The 14779-nt window shown below is 42.1% G+C and overlaps 1 protein-coding gene across 1 annotated transcript in view; it reads right to left on the minus strand.

The window, feature by feature from the left end:
• Positions 1-236: 236 nt before the first annotated feature.
• ACAA2 (acetyl-CoA acyltransferase 2) overlaps positions 237-14779 on the minus strand; it is a 26153-nt gene continuing 11610 nt past the window's right edge. The window contains exons 5-10 of the mRNA XM_006891706.1: positions 12609-12758; positions 11334-11509; positions 6409-6538; positions 4289-4359; positions 1466-1620; positions 237-321 (exon numbers count right to left, since the gene is read on the minus strand). Coding sequence (XP_006891768.1) covers positions 237-321; positions 1466-1620; positions 4289-4359; positions 6409-6538; positions 11334-11509; positions 12609-12758 — 767 coding nt within the window. The remainder of the gene's footprint in view (positions 322-1465; positions 1621-4288; positions 4360-6408; positions 6539-11333; positions 11510-12608; positions 12759-14779) is intronic.

Genomic DNA, 14779 nt, shown 5'->3' on the forward strand with positions numbered 1-14779 from the left:
TAGTTCCTTTTAAGGCCTATGGTTGAATTTGAGTTCAGAAATCTGTCATATTTGACCAGGGCAGGATGGAGAACTTATTTCGGGCCTAGAGTTACGGGCGCTCATTCATGATAAAAACACACTGCCGTTCTGGCCAGAATCAATCACAGTTGCAGTGGTGAGGCCTGGCCGTTTTCTGCAGTGCTCAGCAGGCCAGGGGAGTAAGAGAGAGGGGCCGGAGCAGACACCGGGCTTTCTCAGGCTGTGTTCTCAATGATGACTGCGATGCCTTGGCCCCCTCCGATGCAAGCTGATCCAACAGCGTATTTTCCACTTCGACGCCTGCAAGAGAAAGCAGTGGTTGAGAGCCCCTCACGAGGGAGGATTGACAGCTTATGAGAAAAGCAGCTGTAATGGGTGCGCTGGCGTGACTCACTGACAGCAGCTCTGCTGTCTCCCCCACATCCTCAGTTTAAAATTTGAAAAGCTGGGTGTTTTTAAAACAACAACAAAATGTACTAATGGAAAGGGAAGGGGACTAGAAGGGACTGAGGTAACCCTTAGTTTCTAAGGAGAAATGGAAACAAATAGACACATGCAGGTGTGAGGTCTCTGCTTTGCTGGGGTTGGACAGGCCCTCAGAATAGATGCAATTCGTGACATTTGTACAAGTGAAGGGCAAGTCATTTAGCAAAATTCCTTGTCCCTTTGATACAAGTTACTCCTCTAAAGCACAATCTGTTCTCACTTGCTGATAGAAAGACCTCGAGCAAACAGGCCGGGAGTGACTTCTGCACGTGTCCAGCACTCACTCCAATGCCAGGAATTCAGCCTGACTGCACAGAAAGCCAGAGGGAGTTTTCAACCGGCCGTATTTAATTTCATTTGCAGCTTTCCCACTAACAGAGCTAAAAGGCCTAAAATGCACAGGACCAGAGAGAGGGCTCGGCTGACAAGATGGGAAAGGATGAGACCCAGAAGGTTCTGCCTGGAACTCTGGGGAGATAGATCCAGGAGGAAAGCTCAGCTCAGACCTAACAGGCAGGTTACTGTGGTCTGGCCAACTACACCAGCTAGGTCAGGACCCTCTGAGGACTTAACTCTCTTAAATGAATTTCTCTTCTTCCTGGCGCTAGGACATGAGCTGTAACAGGGATAGGCCACAGCTGGGTTTTGTTTTCCGCTCACTCCTACGCCCTTACCAGGGATGGGGCAGGGGAAAGACAGACACCATCCCTCAGTGAAATAACACCGAGTGGCTGAACTGTCCACAGAGCAGATATGAGGAAGTGCACGGTCCCAGATGCTGAACCAAACACGGAGTTATCTGGAAACTGGTGCCCAAATAAGCTGTACTGGTAAGAAGAGTCGGTGTGGGGAGTAGTGGGCATGAAAATGAAAAACAATGGCTCGCTCGGGAAAAAAAAAATCTATCCATTCCCATCACTGGCAGCATTTTTTCTACACAGCAGTCTCGAGCAGGTACCTTAATTCATGAACCAGGTGAGCCATAATTTTCGATCCAGATCCTCCCAACGGGTGCCCCAGAGCGATGGCCCCTCCGTTCACGTTCGTTTTACTTGGGTCAAGACTCAAGCTTTTCTCAACCGCCAAGTACTGAGGAGCAAAAGCTTCATTCACCTTAAAAACAAAAACAATGGTCCATTTTGCTGTTTTCTCCTATGTACATGATCCTGCAAACTCATCTTTATTCTGTAGAAAAGGAAATGGTTATATTTATTGCAGCTAGCTATATTTACTGCAGCATTTTAAAAAAAAAATCAGTCCTCAGTTGGCTCCATAGAGACGGTGGGGGAGGGTGGAGTCTCCAGTGTTGGGTGTCAAATGTTTTTATGTACTGTCGAGTTGCCTGCATCTCATAGCGACCCTCCGTACAAAGCTCTGAAGCCTGCCCTGTCCTCAGCCAGTCTCATGTAGTTCAAACCTTGGCTGTATCATTCAGTGATGCATGACCTTGTGCATATTATTTAAACATTGCGGTGTGATTTATTATCTTCTTGTAGTTGTTAGATGTTGTCCAGTTGACTACAATTCATACATCTGAACTGTGCCCTTTTGTGTGCAATCCCCATGATCCACCGTGATCAAGTCCAATGCTGCAGTCACTGTCAATCCACCTTGTTACGAGTCTTCATCTCTTCACCGATCCTCTACCTCCCCCCACAGGATGCTTTGTCCCAAGGACTGGTACTTCCTGACAACATGCCCAAAGCCTAAGGTACAAAGTACGTGTATTATCTAACACACAGCAAACATACCTTAAATGGTAGCTATTGTGATTATTATCAGACATACTTTCAGGAAGAAACTGATGAACAATAAAAAATGAACCTTCAGAGTCAGATACAGAAAGGGAATAATTATTATGTTGAAACGTGGTAGAAATGAAATTATACATTGTTATACTTACCAAGGCTGAGTATAAGAAAAGCCTTCTTCCCTTTAGATTTTTATCACACTTTAAGTTTCTAATATTATGGTTTCTGATGATTTTACCCCAGGAATTTATTGGTAAGAAAGTAGATCCCAAGAAAGATAACTCTCAGAGAGTTGGGATGAAAACTCAAGTTGATTCTTGTCCTCTTTCCTAAGATGATACTTATCATTGTTGTGTTGTTGTTGTTGATTGCCGTCAAGTTGAGCACGACTCATAGCGACCCTATGAACAAAAGGCCTGAAGCTTTTCTTTAACTATCATCATTTATCAAAGTACATAGAGGTTCCAGAGGCGTGTTGTTTAGGAATTGGATGCCACTTTAGAATTAGATCCAATTAAATTTCTATCATAAATATTTGCTTTTTTATGTACTGTGGGAGCTGTGGGAGCCTAGTGACAAGAAGCTGCACGGCAATCTTGACGGCGTGTGATTTGAGGCCACCAGCTGCTCTGTCGGAGAAAGATGGGCAATCTTCTTCCGTGCAATTAACTGCATCTGAAAAACCGCTGGAGGGTCAACTGTGGGTCAGCTTTGACTCTATGGTACACAACAACAACAACAACAATGATGTACTGTTGTTGTTGTCAAGTGTTATAGAGTCTAGTACAACTCACAGCGACCCTATGAACAACAGATATAAACCCTGTCCAAGCCCATGCTTTCCTCACCATCTCTAACACATGTGGGTCCACTGCTGTGGTCACTGTGTCAGCCCATCTCATTGAAGTTCTTTCTTTCTCACACTGACCTCTCCACCTTTCCAAGCATAAGGTCTTTCTCTAAGGACCAGCTTCTCCTAACTACTGGTATCACCCTACCAATAAACTCAAGTTCCAGTGTGGAGATGATGATAGGGTACATCCCCAGTCAAACTACAACAACGGTGTAAAAGACACAGATAAGTTTGCGGAGCCCTCAATCTGGAGGAAGAAGAAGAAAACTTCTGGATTTGGCACTAAATATTATTTTTCTATCACGTATATTGAAGACTAATATGCACTTAATTCAGACTATGGTCTTTCTGTTCACTTGCTGTGCATCTGAGAGCTGGACAATGAATAAAGCTGAGAGAAGTATTGATGCCCTCAAGCTATGGTGTTGGAGAAGAGTACTGAACATCCCATGGACGGCCAAGAGAACAAACAGATATGGTGAGGAGAGAGTGCACCAGAGTGCTCTTTGAAGCCCGAAATGATGAGGCTTTGCCCCACATACTTTGGTCATGTTGCTAGGAGGGGTTATTCCTTGGAGAAGGACATGATTCCTCAAAAAGGTGGAGGGTCTTCAAAGGAGAGAAAGACCCTTGAGCAGGTGGTTTGACATGGTGACTGCTGCAATGAGCTCTAGTGGGTCAGGAGGTGTGAGGATGGTGCAGGACAGGAAAGGGTTCAGATCTGTCATTCACAGGGTCACGATGGGTCGTACTTGAACTCGACAGCAATGAACAACAACAAAAACATACATGCACTTCAATCTGTCAAGCAGGGTTAAGTTACTGATTTCTCACTCATGTTAGCTAATATTCAATTCAACCCAACAGCTGTATTTATAATCTATAATGTAATAGGGTCTTACAAGATCCTGGGGAAGATGATATGCAAATGTTTCCTGTAGTCTAGGAGTTTACAATTTAGGAGAACAGCTGTCAGGATTATTTAGACATAGGAAAAAGCACTTTAACGAAGTGGGGAGAAATAGCAATGTCAAGCACGTAATGAAGGTAATACTTCTTTAGATGCACATAACCTGGAAAGATTAGCAACCTAAAATGAAAAGAATTATCAAGTACCGAAATCCATTTATGTTATAGAAGTAGGTGGTTTATATACATCGTAAGGGCAAGCACTGACCTCCACCAAATCCATGTCCTGCAGGCTCAGTCCTGTTTTCTTCAGTGCCCCACTGATGGCAGAGACGGGACCTGTGTGGGAATGAAAATACACACCAGCCTATATTCATTTATATACCTAAATTCTCCTTCGCTAATAGGAAAGGAGGGAGGAAATACTGGCAGGCTGCTAGTAGCTACAAGTTTTGCTATCTTGACAGCACACTATTAAATGATAAAACAATAAAGAAATAAGAAAGGAGATCAAAGAGAAAAAGTATTTAACTATGCGATGAAATTGCAGTGGAGAGGCTGCCTGGGGAAACTATGTTATAATTTTAAGACTCAGTTGGTCAAAGGAGACAGCCACAGAATATGCAGGTTTGAGGAAACCTGGATTTCATACTTCATAACAAATTCCAGGGGGCCTGAGTGTCCTCCTGGCACACCACCACACACATCGCCAGTTCAGGGTGACTGTGGCTACACTTGGGAATCTCAGGCCCATTTGGACAAAAGTGGGGGGACACCCCTCAGAAACCAAGAGCAGCAACACTGCCACTTGGGCACTGCAACAGAAACATCTACAAGGCACTTCATGGAGAAGAAAACAGACAGAGAGACATTTAAGGGGAGCTCAGGTGGCCTAGTGGCAAGAAGCTGCAACTACAGTCCCAGAGGTGCACGGTTCGAATCCACCAGATGCTCTGCCGGGGAAGGAAGGGCATTCTCCTCCTGTACCAGTCAGATCTTATTTGACGGTACACTCAGACAGAGAGATATTTAGAACTTCAATGGTGAGCAGACGTAAAATCTACCCCAACCCCAAGAAACACAAACCCTTCTAAGAAGGCTACTTCTGGGATAAACTTGAGCTCCCAGAATTCTTCTCAATTGTGATTTGCATGAAAGTGTGCAGAGCAGATTGGTTCTCTATTTAACAATTCCAACATATTTTGTTTTATGACATTAATCACAATATTCATATTGTAACTACACTCTCCCCACTTCATCCTGGGGATTCTCATTTCCATTAGCCCAGGTAGGCCACCCATCTCTACCTTTTGAGTGTTTTCCCTGGGCGTATTCTGTCCTTTTGGTCTCCAGCTATTGATTGCTGTGAGGATTGAGTTCATTTCTGGTGTTTTTGTTCACTTTATAGGCTCATCTGTTTTTTTTAAAATGTTGGGTCATGGGGGTGGGGTGAGGGTGTTAGTTCCAGGTGAACACCCAGATTCCTGATGGTCACTAATGACAATTTATTCTTGCTCAAGCTCTGGTAGCCTAGTGGCAAGAAGTTGCGCTGCAATCCCAAATGCATGTGGTTCAAGGCCACCAGCTGCTCCATGGAAGAAGGATGGGCAATCTCCTGTGTGATTAACTGTCTCTGAAAACTCACAGAATGGTCAGTTATGGGTCAGTTCTGCCTCAATGGTACCCAACTCCCACCACCACCACCAAAAGGTAAAAATGTCTGTCTGGAGAAGACCAATTGCCATAAATGCCTAAGAAACACATGTGGTCAATTAGTCTGAAAAGTTTCACAAATAAACAAAGTACAATGGGAAATCAATCTTTATGAGGAAAACATATAACAATTTAATGTGCATTTATTTTACCACCTCAGTTAAAAAGCTCTTTGGAAGACAATGTATTTATTAAGACCTCCCTCTAATCCCCGGAGATTAATACTTTTCAATTTAAAGCATCAAATCTCTGTTATCAAAGGCATGAAAATAAGCAGCATAGTCAACAGTTAACTATCTGTTACAGAGCCTGGTGAGGGGCTGATCTATCTTACCGTGATGAAACACACACATACTGAGAAGCTGAGGTACTAAAGCCGCTGTCATAAAGGCAAGGACTTCATGAACAATAGCGTGAGTACTCCTCATTCAATTGGTTCTCATTAATTCAGAAATCAATCCAGTCAATTTCCAGACAATTGTAACAATAGACTTGACCATAACATGAGGGTCAGCTGTAAGTTGGTTCTAACTCCATGTCAATGACTTTGACTTTGGGTCTCTTTCTATTCACAAGATATCTTGATGTGAGTTATACTTTCAGGCACCTGAAGGCCAAAGAAAGCATATCTGAATGCCAAAGACACGACAATGGTCTGCTTTATGATACACTTACCGATACCCATGATAGAAGGATCACAGCCAGAAGCAAAATAGCCCACGACTCTTGCTAGAGGTTTGAAGTTATGTTTTTTCACAGCATCTTCACTAGCTATGATAACTGCTCCAGCACCATCAGATACTCCCTTGAAAACAGAAACAGAAGATTAACTAGAGACTAAATGAATTTAGGATTGAACTAATAAGAGTACTATTGTAGAATACTGGTAGTATATAAAAAGCAGTGGTATAATCTGGAAAATAAAATAACTGGTATTAGTAGTAGTACTTTGGTGGAACAAGAAGTTTGTTGGGGTTTGTTGCAGATGAAAATATAATTTCAGTTAAGAAAAGCAGGAAAGGAAACGCTTACAATCAGATGTGTGGAGAGGCAAGGAGAAATCTGAGAAGTTTGTTTACATGAACAAAACAAACACACAAAACTAATATGATAATTAAAATAAAAAATCAGATCCATTTCCCTGCAACATTCTAAAAAAACAGAGTAAGTATGAGCGGGTATTTGAAAAGGGCATTGAAAAAGAATAAATATGGGTCTTTCATGGTGCCCATGCCAAAAAAGGGCGGCTGTGAACTGCTGCCTCAACCTGTTACCCATGGGCTGAGAGCACGGACGAGCACTGCACATTGAGAAAAGGAGGAGGTAAAAAAAGGGGGCCTTGAGCTAAAACATTATTCATTTGGACTACAAACATCCAAATTAATGAGTATGAACACTACTGAGGGTAAGAAACAAAACGAAAGGTGCCTCCCAGCAACCAGATGAGTCTGTAGTCTTCAGTGGTTTATTCTCTCCGGAAGCAGATGTCCAGTGAGGACTTTCTTCCAAGAGGCTTCTGAGGCTGGTCCGAGTGCAGTGGAGGCCGCAACTAATTGATCACAGCCAGTTACAGATTTCTTTGTTCCAAGAGGCTTCTGAGTGAACTAGAAACTGCAACCTTTTGGTTAGCAACCAAGTGTGTTAACCATCTGTACTACCTAGGGATGCCTGTGAACACTGTAGCAGTTTAACAGAAAAAAATGTGAAAGCTACTTCCTATTTTGCCAAAGACTTGAAGCACTTGCTGCAGAAGATCAGACTACAGCCTTCAATATGGATTACATCTCAACTCCAAGAAAACAAAGTTTCTCACCAGTGGACCAACAGGCAACATCATGATAGATGGCAGCAAGTTTGAAGTTGTCAACAATTTCCTTTTACTTGGTTCCACAATCAATCCCATAGTAACAGCAGTCAAGAAATCAAAAGACATGTTGCACTGAGGAAATCTGCTATCAAGGACCACTGTCAAAAGTGCTAAAGAGCAACAGTGTCAGATGAAAGATTAAGGTACAGCTGATGCAAGCCAGGGTATTTTCAGTTGCTTGCTATGCATCTGAAAGTTGGACATCCAACATGAATGAAGAAGAACTGATACCTTCCAATTATGGTGATGGCAGGAAAATATTGAATACAAGTTCTTGCTGTGGTTGCAAGAGACCATGGTGAAATGGTAGATGGGAAGGAGCGAGAGGAGAATCCGGAGAATGTGTAGCAAGCTGAACCACAGGAATAATGGAGGAGAAATGTGCCCTTGTAGCACTGAGTGAACTGATCAGCTGAAGACAAAGCTCGAGGCGTGCCAGCAAAGCCTACAAGACTCTCCAGGTGTGGGTTTGCTGTGGGTGGTCACACACCAAAGCCAGCATCAGCCACAGCGATCAAACTCAGATCCAGTAAGCCAAAAGAAATAGATGCAACTATTCCCCCAAAACCCTGTCGATAGTTGCACTTTTTTTTTTTTTACAGAGATTTATTTGTTGTTTTGCTCTGTACTGGAAACATAAATAAAGTTTTCTATATTATTTTCAACCAGGGCTTGAGGTGTAGTTTCTTTTGTGTTTGTAGTAGTTTGTCCATCCAGGGTTTATCTCCTAATCATGGGGGGGAAAGAGCATGGTTTGGCCCTTTTCAGCAAGGAAAATTTTTAAGGTGAGTATGCTGAGGCAGAACAATTGGGTCTAAAAAAAGCTGTAAATGAGATCCAAATTCTTACGGTGCCAGGAGTGTCTTTTTCAGGCTCACAAAAGCAGTCCCCCACCACTGAACTCCATTCTCTCAGGGGGCTCTTTTAATGAAGATGAAGATAGTGAAACAGAGGAAATGCCTCCAGAAGCAAAAATGAGAATGAAGAATATTGGAAGGGGTACACCAACATCACCAAGCAACAATTCCTTCAACAAAGGAAAGCATGGGTTTTCTGAAGAAGCTGTGGCATAATTAAATGATGTTTTTTACGATTACAGTGTAGGGTGGGTATAAGGACAAAAGGAACAGTTTTCTTTTTAAAAGAATGATATAAGATTATCTTTGGAGCTGACCTTTTCCCCTTTCTTTAATTAAAAATTGGCCAACTAATAAAAGAGGGTTTGAAATTAGGGATTTCAAGACATTTGCTAGTTTTATTGATGCATGTAATTAGTTTCTACAAGTTACATATATTAAAGATATCAGAAATGATACCTTTCTTAGAATTGCCTTTTTAAACTAAAAATTGTTTTAGTCACAGCTAGTAGCACATTAAGAGGGAAGCAAAAAAGTTACAGTCTATTTAAATGGGTTCAAACTGTATGAAATTACTCTGTAACTCAACTATATCATTATTTGGCTCCCAGGCACAACCTTACAGAAAGGGAGTATTTTGTTGGGAGGAACAATGTTATTGAATTATTGACTGAAAGAAATTCAGATAAAATGAAATACAGCTTTTCTTTCTTACAGGCATTTGTTTCAAGTCAAAGTATTTTTTATATTCATGTCAGTAGACATAAATGCTGAGCTCTTTTTAAAGTAACTACTTTTTTTTACTTTTTATTTAAATGGTTGATTATTAAAATACCTCAACCACCTTTAATAGGTCTTGTCTACTTTCAGCAGTCTTCAAAGAACGACCATTTGTTACCAAAATGAATCAGTATTTTGAAAGCGCTTCTCTCAATTTTGTTACTAACTAGCTCCTTCAAGTATTCCCACCAGAACGTGAGGAAGTTGTTTCTTTTAAAATACAAAGGACCATGAAAAAAAAATTTATATGGACATACTGCTTAAATCTTTGGCTTGTTTTTTCAGAAGTGTATGGTTGCCTCAGAAGAAGTTACTATAAAGATGAGAAATGAGAAGATGCACTTTCTGTATTTTGTCAAAACATTTTAGATACAAATTGGTGAAATCTAACTTGAAATGATCTTATTATAGGAGTTCTTACTTGTAGAACATTATAAAGTATTTTAACCAATAGCTTCTCAAAAGCACAGTTAGAGAACTAAAAAGAAAAGGAAATAAAATTAATCTTCACAGTTTTTTGTTACTTCTTGACAATGCACACTTTGTTCTTGTGGGATTTGGAGTAATATTTGCCTTTTGAAAAAATGTCTGTATTTTATATGAACATTTTTTTCCCTTAATGTGACATTAAACACATCTTTTAAAAGCACAGTCAGAACCAAAATGTAATGAGTTCTTTGAAAATTCCTACAATGCTGAATTTGGAAGATACTTCGGACTATTTTATAGGTGGTGATTTAAATGCTCACTTAGCTCTTTTAAAGGGTAAGAGCTCCAGAGAAGCAGCCCGATTGTTGTTTATAAACAAATAACAATAACTTGGTTCACTTGCATTTAAGTTTAGAATAAGCTCTAAGTAAAACAATGGAAAGTTATTACAGAATTACTTGTTCTTATATTATTTAATTATATCAAGATACATGAATTGTCTTAACTTCCTTTACAGGAAGCTCTGGTGGCCTAATGGTAAAACGCCGCACTACAATCCCAAAGGCAGGAGGTAGTTCAAATCCACCAAGTGCTTCATGGGAGAAGCCCAGGTAATTTCCTCCTGTGCAATTCATTGCCCCTGAAAACCTGCGGGAGGGTCAACTATGGGTTGGTTCTGATTTAATGGCACTCAACGGCTTCCTTTAATGTAGGCAAACTTTTCATATATGTTCATACGGTTTATGTTAAAACAATAATTATTTCCTTATCTATATATTCTTTTCTTCATCTGAATGAATACATATAGTCAAGATGTTGTTTTTGTTGTTTGTTGTTATGTGCCGTCGAGTCACTGGCGACTCATAGCGACCCTATGTACAACAGCCCTAACTCTGCTCTGTCCTGTGTCAATAGCACTGTCTCTGACACACCCATCCTGATTACCCCAGTCATTGAATCAATCCACCTCATAGAGGGTCTTCCCCTGCTGCGCTGTCCCCCCACCCTCCCAAGTATGATGTCCCTCCTTACAACATGTCCAAAGTATGTCAGACAAAGCCCCAGAATCCTTGCCTCTAAGGAGCAGCCTGGTTTTACCCTCTCCAGGATGAATCTGTTTTTGTTTTCTTAGCAGTCCATGGTACCCTCAATACTCTTCTCCAACACGTCTTTAATAAAATACTAATAAACTGTCAAACACAATAGGTTGTTGTGTTTTGGTGGCTTTTGTGTGTGTGTGTGTATTTTAGTTTTTTTGTTGTTAAAAATAAAACACCCCCCCCCCCCCATGGACTGCCAAGAGAACACAACACAAGGCTGTCCTGGAGGAAATATAAGCAATTCATTCATTAGAGGAAGGATGGTGAAACCCCCCCTCATGTTCTTTGGGCTTCTTGTCAGGAAGCCAGGGTCCCTGGAGAAAGACGTCATTCTGGGAAAGGTGAGAGAAAGAGCGGCAGACTCTCAACAAGAGAGACTGACATGCTGATTGTAACCATGGAGCAAAGCATGTACCATGGCACTCGATAGGGCAGGGTTCCGACCTAGTCACGGGACTGCCATGACTCACATCAGACTCAAAAACACCACCACCAGTGAGAGTTCGAGAGGGGCACAGAGCAACACCGCCACTGGTGGGAGTTCAAGACAACCCAGGTGTCACCTACCGACGCGTTCCCGGCCGTGACTGTGCCTTCCTTCTTGAACACAGGAGGAAGCTTACTCAACTGGTCCAGCGTTGCCTGGGGGCGGGCGTGTTCATCCAACTGCATCATCTGCTTCCCTTTCTTGGTCTTCACCTCAATTGGTGCCATCTCGTTATTGAAGTAGCCAGCATCATAAGCTGCAACATTAGAAACCGCAGGATGACCATCACAGGAAGAGAAAGAGAAAAGACAAGACAGCGAGGGAAAGAGTAAGCCAATAACCTTCTTTAATCGGAGGAAAATGAGGAATGGGGCATCTTCGCTGAGTGACGAAAACGTTCAAAGATCCTCCAAATTAACTCCCATCATTATCAGTGTCTGCTTAGGTTTTAGGAGTGCTGGTGGTACTGTGGTTAAGGCGTTCAGCTGCAGCCATATAGTCAATACTGAACTCCCCCCTGCTCCTGAAAACGAAGACGAGGCAGTCTGCTCTCCTAGATTACAGTCGTGGGGCCCCGTGGGCAGTGCTCCTCTCTCCTACAGGGTTGCTATGACTTGGAATTGACTCTGTCAGTGCAGAGTGGTCAGGAACCTAGGTGTCAAGGAAGAGGCTGGAGATTCAAAGCTACAAGAGAACATGTGGCAGCACGCTCCGCCGAGACTTATGGCCTCGGAGACTCTCTGGGGAAACCCCACTCAGCTATGACCCAGAATTACTCAGCAGCAGTGGATTTTCACTTAAATTTGTGAATTTGTTTTTTGGGGGTTTTTTTGTAACTTTTATTTTATTATTTTGTGTGTGTACCATCAAATCGGATCTGACTGGTGCAGGAGGAGATTGCCCGTCTTTCTCCGGCAGAGCATCTGGTGGATTTGAACCGTTTGCCTCTGGGATTGCAGTGCAGCTTCTTGCCACTAGGCCATGAGAGCTCCCTAAATTCAAACTTGTTTTAAAAAAAAGATACTCAAAGGGAGCTCTGGTGGCCTAGTGGCAAGAAGCTGCACTGCAACCCCAGAGGTACCAGGTTTGAATCCACCAGGTGCTCTGCTGGAGAAGGAGGGGCAGTCTCCTCCTGTACCAATCAGATCCGATTTGACGGTACACACAAAAAATAATAAAAAAATAAAATTAAAAAAAAAAGGATAGTTAATTTTCCAATAACTAAGAGAAAAATCTGATCAGGTAAAAACAAAGGAATGAAGAAAAAAACGCAGCTGTCAAAGGTCTGGTTTATAACTGATATTTAACCGCTGGAGGCTCCCACCCTGACATTTCCATGATGCGGTCACACTCACCAGCTTTCCACCTTTGCTGGGACTGCAGAGCATACTTGTCACATTCTTCTCTGCTTATTTTATGTTTCTCGGCCAGGTTCTCAGCAGTGATTCCCATGGGGAGTTTGATGTGCTGATCTGTGAGCCCTGCCCACAATGTATCTTCCAGCTAATAAAAGACAGTAGCAAAGGGGATTGGTTAAGGCCTATCTTTTGAAAGTGTTGTTTGTTGTTCATGTGTCTTTGTGACTCATAGCGACCCTCTGTACAACAGCTCTGAATCCTGCTCTGTCTTGAGCCAAACTCACCGTCTCTGACTGTCTCTGTCTATAATCCCTGGTTGTTGTGAACTGTCGAGTCAGAACTGACCCATAGCTGGCCCTCCAGTGCGTGTTCAGAGGCAGTTAATCGCACGGGAGGAGACCACCCATCCTTCTCCCGTGGAGCAGCTGGTGGATTCGAACAGCGTGGCTTTGGGATTGCAGCTCCGGGACTGCAGTGCAGCTTCTTTCCACTAGGCCTCCCGAGCTCTCTTAACATTTAAATAATTAACAATTCCAATAAACAAAAATAAAATTAGACTTTCTGATAAGCACTTACTACTACTATTTCTCTCTAACTGAATATTTTTCTTTCCTTAAACCATGTAATGGGTCACTACAACCCAGAATTAACTCAGTAGCAGTGGACTTTGACTTAGACTTGCCCAGGTGCTTCGTTGTGAACTTGTGTGTTTTTTTTTTAATTTTATTATTTTGTGTGTGTGTACCGTCAATTTGGATCTGACTGGTATAGGAGGAGATTGCCCTTTGGACAAGAACAAACTGGGAGGAGGGTAGAGAGAATAGTGCAACAATGAATGAGTGGAAGCCCAAAATCTCTGTAAATGTTTATGAAAATTAATAAAATATAATTATAGAAAAAAAAAAAAAGGAGGAGATTGCCCGTCTTTCTCCTGCGTAAGTAACATGCACATATTCTCTGCTCTCTATCCATGTGTGGTTTTAAGGAGAGCCAATAATGCTAAACGGGCAGTCTTTTAAGAAATCTTTTTAAAATGAAACTATTTCGAAAGTAGAAATATTTGTTTAGGGATGTCATCTACTTGGGACACTGAGGAATGAATGCTGGAAATTATACTACAATAAAAAAAATGCACACACATCCAGTTCTATTTTCTTAGAAATCCTACATCACTCTCCTCTCAAGAGGTTTTTTCATTGTTGTTGTTAAGTGCCACCAAGTCATTTACAACTCTTAACAACCCTATGAACAACGGTTGGTTCTGAAGCCAGTTCTATCCTATGCCATCGTTACATTTCCTGACACGCCCAAGCCCACTGCTGCAGTCACTGGGTCAGTCCACCTGGTTGAGGGTCTTCCTCTCTTTTGCTAACTTTCTACCTTTCTAAGCATGATGTCTTTTTCCAAGAACAGCCTCTCTTAACAACATACCCAAAGTACGCGAGATGAAGCTTCATTATCTTTGTCCCCAAAGAGCATCTGGCTGCACTTTCTCCAAAACCTATCTGTTCTTTTGGCCGTCCATGGGATGTTCAGCGCTCTTCTCCAACAACACAGTTTAGAGGCATCAATTCTTCTGTTACCTTTACTCACTGTCCAGCTTCCAGATGCACAGCAAGTGACTGAAAAGACCACGGCCCTGAGACATGCACACCTTAGTCCTCAAACTGATGTCACTGCTCCTCAATAATCTGAAGAGGTTCCTGACTGCACACTTTCCCGGTGCAAAAGGTCTCCCTCATCTCCTCACTGCTGTTACTAGGAGTGATTGCTGTATTACACTGATTTCTTAAACAGAATCACCCTTACATTCCTGAGGTCAACGCCACTTTGGCCAGGCATCTAATTCTTTTTCTATGCTCTAGGGTTTGACTTGTGAGTACTTTGTTGAGGATTTGTTCATCTATATTTGTAAGAGAAATTCTACTGCAGTTTTATTTCCTTGTGAAGTCTTTATCTGGCTTCAGAAGCAAGGTAATGGTGGCCTCACTGAGTGAATTAAGAAGTGTTTCTTTTTCTTCTACATTTTAAAGAGTTTGAGAAGAATTAGTGTTAATAGAATTCATCAGTGAAAGGGGAGCTCTGGTGGCCTAGTGGCAAGAAGCTGCAACTACAATCCCAGAGGTGCACGGTTCGAATCCACCAGATGCTCTGCCGGGGAAGGAGGG

This window comes from Elephantulus edwardii, unplaced genomic scaffold (assembly GCF_000299155.1).
Source record: "Elephantulus edwardii isolate Elephantulus edwardi_28Jun2011 unplaced genomic scaffold, EleEdw1.0 scaffold00103, whole genome shotgun sequence".
NCBI classification, from domain to species: domain Eukaryota; kingdom Metazoa; phylum Chordata; class Mammalia; order Macroscelidea; family Macroscelididae; genus Elephantulus; species Elephantulus edwardii.